The 9,541-nt window shown below is 42.9% G+C and overlaps 2 protein-coding genes across 9 annotated transcripts in view; one reads left to right on the top strand and one right to left on the bottom strand.

Moving 5' to 3' along the window:
• The first annotated feature begins 591 nt into the window (after window positions 1-591).
• LOC112266825 lies at window positions 592-3,339 on the top strand. The gene is made up of 5 exons (XM_024444673.2): window positions 592-899; window positions 1,279-1,617; window positions 1,816-2,001; window positions 2,210-2,238; window positions 2,336-3,339. Exons 1-5 carry the CDS (start codon window positions 836-838, stop codon window positions 2,438-2,440), a joined length of 723 nt encoding a protein of 240 aa, XP_024300441.1. The 5' UTR covers window positions 592-835; the 3' UTR covers window positions 2,441-3,339.
• A 54-nt stretch (window positions 3,340-3,393) lies between these two features.
• Window positions 3,394-9,541, bottom strand: part of rap1gap2a (RAP1 GTPase activating protein 2a) — a 110,363-nt gene continuing 104,215 nt past the window's right edge. For all 8 annotated transcript variants that reach the window (XM_024444668.2, XM_024444667.2, XM_024444665.2 and 5 more), the window contains 2 exons: window positions 9,120-9,190; window positions 3,394-6,066 (listed from right to left, as the gene is read on the bottom strand). In XM_024444668.2, coding sequence (XP_024300436.1) covers window positions 6,058-6,066; window positions 9,120-9,190 — 80 coding nt within the window. In that variant the 3' untranslated portion in view covers window positions 3,394-6,057. The remainder of the gene's footprint in view (window positions 6,067-9,119; window positions 9,191-9,541) is intronic.

Below are 9,541 nucleotides of genomic sequence, written 5' to 3'. Positions count from 1 at the left end.
GAGTCAGCATAGTTGAAGCTCTGTACCAAGTTATTCGGATGAAATGTGACAATAATTGTGCAATGTATGTATACCATTCTTATTATTAGGTAATAACACATTTTGTTGCTTTCATTTTTCATTTTGAACTACCTTGCAGTTGGCCTGAATTGGTGGATAGATGCAACAAGAAGATTTACTATACAACTTGGGCCGTGTCATTACACAACCTTTATTTGAAAGAGGATTAAATGAAATTCAATGTACAGACACAATCAAAAACCTACACATTCAACACACTTTTTTCTTGGTTTTCATGGAAAGGTATTCTTTAGTAAATGTATTGCTAAATGTTAACTATTATATTCTATCTAAGGAGTTAATGATTGTGCCCAGCCCTCAGAATTTGGGGAAGGATGTGATTTTTCTTTTGGAGTTGGAGTTGGAGTTAGAGAGAGAGAGAGAGAGAGAGTGTGTGTGTGTGTGTGTGTGTGTGTGTGTGTGTGTGTGTGTGTGTGTGTGTGTGTGTGTGTGTGTGTGTGTGTGTGTGTGTGTGTGTGTGTGTGTGTGTGTGTGTGTGTGTGTGTGCGTGCGTGCGCTCGTGTACTTCCTTCCTTATTTCCAACTCAACTGAGGCAGCTACTGGAAACCATTTCGCAATTGTGGAGAGTACACTCCCATTGAAGGGAGAAAAATGTCATGAGAAAGTGAGAGAACAATTGAGAAACTAAGAAGAACCATTTGTATACGCCTAGTAAAAACACGGTAGTTTTTGCGCTAATAATGTTGGGTCCAGCTTCCTGAGGCACCAGGACATTGTGTTGGGGCTGCTCTATGGAACCCGTCCTACTATTCTATGGGGAAGAAAGAAATGTACAACTGTCTGTTTCTCTCATGGACCTGTCTATGTTTTCTCCCGGGTAAGTCCAACTACTCTTGTTTAGGATTCCTGACAGTTGTGGTCAGAACCTTGGTTTTATAACCATATATGTAGGATGACCAACAAATGACTGAAAGAGCTATCTAGGATGTCACTCAAGATCAGAAAAGGAAGGACAAGTAATCAAATAATCTTATCTAAATGTATGTATCATCTGCTTCCCTACAAAAGAGGTATCATGAGAGATATCTTCTCTCAATGAACTCTTTACTATACATTGCTATACACGTACTATACATGTAGATTGCCATTGGGATATGAATGGATGTAGATGCTGCTCCTCTGTTGTCTTGTGAATGTTTTATATTATATTTATATTATATTTATGTGTTCACTTTTGTCAACTTTTGGTCCATCAGGTTATGATTCAGAGGAATGTGTGACTTCTGTCTTGGCAAAGAGAGGTTCTGTTGACGTACCAAAGGGGGGCACTCTTTCCCTATCCTGTGTTGTTCAGCATTGTGGAGATGATGGCTGGACAGGGGGATGGGGGCTGTCAACAGAGGGACAGTTCCTTCTCTTTAGTCTCACTCCAAGGCATCATCTCTCCAAAGTCACATTGACAACCAATAGTACCCGTCTGATCATGGACATCCTCAACGTCAACCAATCAGATCATGGAATGTACCAATGCCAGATCACCTGGGTTGAAGGATCCACCAGTGTTGGACATATGATATATGTGAACATCACTGCAGGTACATATGGTCCTTCTAGTCTACATGAACTATGTTAATGTTTCATACAATGAATATACAGTATGTATTGCTGTGTAAGATTTTCCCCAAAAAATGAGAATCAATCACAGAAAATGACCACTGGACATTCCCAGATGACAGGTAGACTGGTATGCATGTGATCTGACTTCATTGATGTGCTGTACCTTTTCTCTGCAGCCATACCACCCACACCCATGAGGAAGGTCTATTCCAGGGTGGCGGTGTATGTAAGTACCTGTTTGGTAATCACCCTGGTTTTGGGTCTGGCTTACCATATAAGGTCAAAGGTCCCATCTCAGCCCCCACCAATACCACCGCCCAAGCCCCCACCACGCTCCCAAAGTGCACGCAAGGACAAGCCCCGTAAGACATCTCTTTCTTTATCGATACAATTTCATAACATCTTGCTGCACATGTACATTTCTACTACAGCATTGTACATGAACATGCGATCAATTTGTACAGTTGATCGTGTCTACAGCTTATTTAAAGGCCAGTCAAATGCTAATTTGTGAAGTGCCCATTACGGAATGTATTAAATCTAATTCTGACCCTGATATTGTCTTTGCAGCCACACCCAAGCCTAAACCAAAGATAGAGGTGAGTATTATTTGAATAATTGTTTCTGAATGCCCTTTTCCTTAACGTTTTTCTAGAATGCTTTCTCGGGCTAACCTGAGTGTCTGTTTTCTTGCAGTTGGTCTATGCAGCTCTTTCAAAGGACTGCCTTGAACAGCAGAATCCTAATCCTCAACGAAAAGCCGCACAGCTCACAGTCTACTCCTCTCCCCGCTTCTCCTGACTCACTGTTTAGTGTGGGATGGACAATGTATGGCCAGTCAGACTTTTATATTGTAGAGACCTCAACCCAACTCCTATCCACTGGGCACACACTAGTTGAATCAACGTTGTTTCCACGAAAGTACGTTGAACCAACGTGGAATAAATGTTGCATTGACATCTGTGCCCAGTAGGCAGTGACCTCGTCAAATGGTTCGGATCTCTTGTCGTAAAGGCTAATGCATTGAGTTGATAGTCGCTGGACCGAGGTTCGAGTCCTGGCCGATGCTATCCCCTGAATTCACGTCAATATTCACCTCCGCATGTAACAGACTTGTGTTGATCGAGTGGTCCCATTTCAGAGATCTGGAATGAATGACTTCAGATGCTTTCTGATTTTGTGTGTGTCATGCAGTAACTTCCATCCTCGCGCTCAGCTAGATCGCGGTGCCATGTGAAAATCATCTGTAAATATAATCTGTGTTCAGTGTTCTAAATTGTGTTTTATGCAACTGTCTTTTATTTGATAACACTGTCATTATTATTTGTGGGAATTACTTTCTCTGCCGTGTGTTTGAATCAACAGACTAGAACTGATGTTCCATACCAAAACATTGCCACTGCTAAGAAAAGTTGAGCAAATTCTATTAAATGTTTCCCCCCTCAAAACAATGTTCCATGTAAAGCAGACCCAGGTTCAGACACCATTTGACATATTTTAAATGCTTTGAGTGTTTGCTCTAGTCTTCCTGGGGGACCTGAGGGGCGAGTTTGGCCATTTTTGGACTATTCTATTGGTCCATTACGCCAGGCAAGCTCAATCAAGCACATATACATTATTTAAGATGATTTCAAATAGTATTTGAACCCATGTCTAAAGCATGCTCTCTCCCTTTTATAATAAACAGACAAAAACGATCAGATATGCCTCTGTTCCTTCCTCTGAGGTCACTGAATTAAGCAACACAACTCAAATTGACACAAAATACCACATTTTATTTTACAATAAATTCTTAATGGCACATTACATAACGAAATATACATATTCATGTTTAGGCTTTTTAAATGAACATTTCCTTTCATTTGACCTCTTTCATTCATTTAATCTGCAATTACATTTTTACATAACATCAATAGCAAAAGATAAAATCAATAAATTATGGCCTTATTAACAAAGAGTAGGCTGAGGGGCACTTGTGGATGCCCTCTACAAACTAAAAGACTAGTTCCTATATAACTTTCTGGCCTGCTCAACTTTCTGAGTTTTTGTGTACCACATAACAGAACTCCAGTCACAAATACTCCAGCGATAAGAATGAACCTCTATACAGCTATAGTGCATGGATATTCTCCCAAACTCAAATATAGCTGACTGATTTGGTCACATCAATGGAGACCATGCAATTTCGATGTGTTCCTGGGTGAAGACATTCACACATGATTTGTTTGTAATCATGTAGCTTTTGCAACAAGATAAAGCCATCTTATATTTTGGAACTACAATGCACTAACATTGTTTTGGGGTTTGTAAGATCAAACGTTTTTTGCTGTTTGCTTCTACTTAAGACTGAAAAATGAACCATCAAAATCACAAGGCATTCAATCACAGTTCCAAAATATGCAAGATCCCTTTAAAATATTATATTGACATTTCTTTTTGGAGAAATGTTAGCGAGAGAAAAAAAAGCATTGTGAAATGACTCCAACTACTGAAAATGATTTCCATGGAGCAGTCTGTGAGTTTCCCAGACATGCACCCTTTTAGAAGCAGACATGTTTTCAATTAACATTGATTCATTGGGTGAAATACAACTGGCTGTTTATATAAGGACATGTGAGAAGCAGACCTCGGTTCAAATGCTACATTAAACCTTTTCAAATACGTCATTTGTGCTTGATTAAGCCTGCCTGGCTTAATGGACACATACAATAGTCCCAAAACGGCAAACCAGGCAGGCTAGAGCACATACTCAAAGTATCTGAAAGATTTCGAATAGTATTTGAACCCAGGTCTGGATTCATCAGACACCCACAGCTAAACGTAAACCAAAATAAACCTTATCCAAACTCTCTGCTCAACCTCTCACACAGTGAGAAGCACATGGAAAGTGAAAGGGTTTCAGATAGATTGTAAGGCGCGACTTTGGCTAAATTAAGCTTGTGACAGAGCGCAATGGCATTTTTCTTTTCGTGTGAGCAAATCTCCACAAATGGAGCACTTGATTTATGAGGGTCAAGTCCCTTCCTTCGGCAGCTTAAGACAAACCCGATCACTTCAATACTGTTTGATGAGGATTGAGCCATATAGATAAATGCCGTATCTATCAATTCCATGTCGGAAACAGGAAGTAAACAAAAATTCCAATTCCTTATTGTCCTCAATGTAATTCCTATAAGATAAAAAAATAAGTAGTTGAATTGAAATGGAACTGACCCCAACCCTAGAATCTATGCAGTATCTAAATACTGTATCTTTCTCTATTGTGGATTGACCCATTCTATTGACCTGCATTGACTGTACTGTGTGTGAGGCCAGAGGGGAAGACGACCAGCATTACAACAGGTGACTCAAAAAGAAGCAAAACTACTGCCGGAAGAACTCCTTGTAAGGCAATAGACTAACTGTCCCCAGACAGACAAACTGGGGCAAAGACAAGAGAGACATTTCCCATGGTGAAACAACATCCATTTCTGAAGGCCAGTACCACAACTTACACCCTCCTGGACCCATATATGGAGATCGTAGCAGAAGAGGACCAAAATGAACAATCGCTGTAATCTGAGAGATGAGTGCAGCGAAAAAGTGACCTATAACCACAGTTTTGTAAATCAATGACGATGAATGTTGTGAGGTTAAAGGCCCAGTGCAATCAAACACTAGCTGTTCCTGTGTTCTATATATATTTCCACACTATGAGGTTGGAATAATACTGTGAAATTGTGAAAATGGTGATAATGCCATTTTAGTGTAAGAGCTGTTTGAAAAGCCCTGAAATTTCTGCCTGTTCTGGTGGGATGGAGTTTTGGCCTTCCATTGGTGACATCACCACGCAGTACATTGGTTAATAGACCAATAAGAAAGAGAGTTCCCAACCTCTATGCCAATAACAGCTCATTTTCAGTTTTCCCCTCCCCACTCCCAGATAGTCCTAGCAAAATTCTTGCTTGAGAAATTATCCTTTGCTAAGGAGCTATTTCTGTTTCTTTTTGACCGTTTGAAAACAATCTCAGTAAGGTACTTTATTGTTACCCAGAAATTATATTATATTGAGATAAAATGCCTGCATTGGACCTTAAAACCTTGCCTTGTCTAGTTGCTGTATGAGGTTAATGTTACAGATGAGAATTTCAGCAACACATGGTGCCTAGCCTCTCACTGTGAGCTATTTCTGTACCAGACACATCGAGAGAGAGAGAGAGAGAGAGAGAGAGAGAGATACTGAGAGGACTCACAGGTTTCTCCCTCCTTTCCAGCTCAGTATCTGTCTGCGTGTGTGCTCTTATGCACTAGCTAATCCACTTAATTCCCTTTAGTCATGAAGTTCAGTACATTTTGTGATTCCATTGTGAATGCGTTGGTGATGTTGGGGATGTTCTTTGCTCCAACAGTGTTGTCCCTTTTTTGGAAAATCCAGATTTCTATTCGGACTGCAATAGAAAATAACATAAATGTCCCATTACAACAACAACATCATCATCATCAGCATCATCATCTCTATTCTAATGAGGGATCAAGCTGATAGGTTAAAGCAGGATCTCTAGCTAGATAGTGTACTACAGACAAGAGATGAGGGATGCAGAGCAGACCCAGCAGCGAAGTGACTGTGATACAGGACCCAGCTCAGAGCAGACCCAGCAGTGGTGGGACTGTGATACAGGACCCAGCTCAGAGCAGACCCAGCAGTGGTGGGACTGTGATACAGGACCCAGCTCAGAGCAGACCCAGCAGTGGTGGGACTGTGATACAGGACCCAGCTCAGAGCAGACCCAGCAGTGGTGGGACTGTGATACAGGACCCAGCTCAGAGCAGACCCAGCAGTGGTGGGACTGTGATACAGGACCCAGCTCAGAGCAGACCCAGCAGCAAAGGGACTGTGATACAGGACCCAGCTCAGAGCAGACCCAGCAGCAAAGGGACTGTGATACAGGACCCAGCTCAGAGCAGACCCAGCAGTGGTGGGACTGTGATACAGGACCCAGCTCAGAGCAGACCCAGCAGTGGTGGGACTGTGATACAGGACCCAGCTCAGAGCAGACCCAGCAGCGAAGGGACTGTGATACAGGACCCAGCTCAGAGCAGACCCAGCAGCGAAGGGACTGTGATACAGGACCCAGCTCAGAGCAGACCCAGCAGCAAAGGGACTGTGATACAGGACCCAGCTCAGAGCAGACCCAGCAGCGAAGGGACTGTGATACAGGACCCAGCTCAGAGCAGACCCAGCAGCGAAGGGACTGTGATACAGGACCCAGCTCAGAGCAGACCCAGCAGCGAAGGGACTGTGATACAGGACCCAGCTCAGAGCAGACCCAGCAGCAAAGGGACTGTGATACAGGACCCAGCTCAGAGCAGACCCAGCAGTGAAGGGACTGTGATACAGGACCCAGCTCAGAGCAGACCCAGCAGTGGTGGGACTGTGATACAAGACCCAGCTCAGAGCAGACCCAGCAGCGAAGGGACTGTGATACAGGACCCAGCTCAGAGCAGACCCAGCAGTGAAGGGACTGTGATACAGGACCCAGCTCAGAGCAGACCCAGCAGTGAAGGGACTGTGATACAGGACCCAGCTCAGAGCAGACCCAGCAGTGAAGGGACTGTGATACAGGACCAAGCTACTGTCCCTGATGCTATATCCACCTATCATATCCCAATGTCTGGAGGAGAGCAGTGGGTCACTTCAAGACTGCATTCACTGAGCAGTGTGTTTATCACACATGCAGCACAGTAGACTAGGGTAGAATAGAGTACAGTGTATAGTAAAGTATAGTATATAGTACAGTGCAGTATAGTATAATATAATACAGTATAGTACAGTCGTGGCCAAATGTTTTGAGAATGACACAAATATACATTTTCACAAAGTCTGCTGCCTAAGTTTGTAGGATGGCAATTTGCATATACCCCAGAATGTTATGAATAGTGATCAGATGAATTGCAATTAATTGCAAAGTTTCTCTTTGCCATGCAAATGAACTGAATCCCCCAAAAACATTTCCACTGCATTTCAGCCCTGCCACAAAAAGGACCAGCTGACATCACTGATGTCAGTGATTCTCTCGTTAACACAGGTGTGAGTGTTGACGAGGACAAGACTGGAGGTCACTCTGTCAAGCTTATTGAGTTCGAATAACAGACTGGAAGCTTCCAAGGGAGGGTGGTGCTTGAAATCATTGTTCTTCCTCTGTCAAAACATGATTACCTGCAAGGAAACACGTGCCGTCATCAATGCTTTGCACAAAAATGGCTTCACAGGCAAGAATATTGCTGCCAGTAAGATTGCACCTAAATCAACCATTTATCAGATCATCAATAACTTCAAGGAGAGGGGTTCAATTGTTGTGAAGAAGGCTTCAGGGCACCAAAGAAAGTCTAGCAAGCGCCAGGACCGTCTCCTAAAGTTGATTCAGCTGCGGGATTGGGGCACCACCAGTACAGAGGTTGCTCAGGAATGGCAGCAGGCAGGTGTGAGTGCATCTGCACGCACAGTGAGGCAAAGACTTTTGGAGGATGGCCTGGTGTCAAGAAGGGCAGAAAAGAAGCCACTTCTCTCCAGGAAAAACATCAGGGACAGACTGATATTCTGCAAAAGGTACAGGGATTGGACTGCTGAGGATTGGAGTAAAGTCATTTTCTCTGATGAATCCCCTTTCCGATTGTTTGATGAATCCCCTTTCCGAAAGCTTCGGTCCTGTGTCATGCCAACAGTAAAGCATCCTGAGACCATTAATATGTGGGGTTGCTTCTCAGCCAAGGGAGTGGGCTCACTCACAATTTTGCCTAAGAACACAGCCATGAATAAAGAATGGTACCAACATATCCTCCGAGAGCAACTTCTCCCAACCATCCAGGAACAGTTTGGTGATGAACAATGCCTTTTCCATCTTGATGGAACACCTTGCCACAAGGCAAAAGTGATAACTAAGTGGCTCGGGGAACAAAACATCGGAAAATCCCATTGAGAACTTGTGGTCAATCCTCAAGAGGAGGATGGACAAACAAAAACCCACAAATTCTGACAAACTCCAAGCATTGATTATGCAAGAATGGGCTGCCATCAGTCAAGATGTGGCCCAGAAGTTAATTGACAGCATACCAGGGCGGATTGCAGAGGTCTTGAAAAAGAAGGGTCAACACTGCAAATATTGTCTCTTTGCATCAACTTCATGTAATTGTCAACAAAAGCCTTTGACACTTATGAAATGCTTGTAATTATACTTCAGTATTCCATTGTAACATCTGACAAAAATATCTAAAGACACTGAAGCAGCAAACTTTGTGGAAATGAATGTGTCATTCTCAAAACTTTTGGCCACGACTGTACAGTACAGTACAGTGCAGTATAGTACAGTTCAGTATAGTACAGTATAGTACGGTACAGTGCAGTATAGTACAGTATAGTACAGTATAGTACAGTATAGTACAGTATAGTACAGTTCAGTATAGTACAGTATAGTACGGTACAGCACAGTGAGACATCACTTACAGTTGTGGTGTGACTCATCTTGTCAAAGCGGAACTTCAAGTTTGACCTGGGAGACATCTTACTCTTCACATCTGGAGGGAGAATAAGATAAAGCCTCCGTTAACAGAGGAGTACACACTCTATGACTGAGTGTCAATCACACATTGAGGACGAGAAAACATACTCGCGGACAATAAAGTAAGTAACACGTGTGCTTCCTGATTAGTTCAAGTATAGAACGTCAACAAACCCACCATTGGAATCTACAGTGTAAGAGATGCATACAGAGGGCACAGAGACCTATATAACAGAGATGCTCGAGTGTTGAGTAACCCTGATGACTTCCAGAATGCCTAGACTTCAGCCCAAAGGGCTTAACATGATCTTGTGGTGTGCGGGAGACCCGGGTTTGTATCCCAGTCAATCACACCTAGGTGTTGTGT

Source organism: Oncorhynchus tshawytscha, linkage group LG14 (assembly GCF_018296145.1).
Source record: "Oncorhynchus tshawytscha isolate Ot180627B linkage group LG14, Otsh_v2.0, whole genome shotgun sequence".
NCBI lineage: Eukaryota > Metazoa > Chordata > Actinopteri > Salmoniformes > Salmonidae > Oncorhynchus > Oncorhynchus tshawytscha.
The sequence above is the reverse complement of the archived record's forward strand: the minus strand, read 5'-3'. Positions and strand labels throughout refer to the sequence as shown.

Bases quoted from the DNA above. Each gene is read 5' to 3' on its own strand.
- LOC112266825 (XM_024444673.2), top strand. From the start codon at position 836: ATGGGGAAGAAAGAAATGTACAACTGTCTGTTTCTCTCATGGACCTGT. The intron at 2,002-2,209 runs GTAAGACATCTC...TTGTCTTTGCAG, and splicing joins TGCACGCAAGGACAAGCCCC to CCACACCCAAGCCTAAACCA. The intron at 2,239-2,335 runs GTGAGTATTATT...GTTTTCTTGCAG, and splicing joins AGCCTAAACCAAAGATAGAG to TTGGTCTATGCAGCTCTTTC.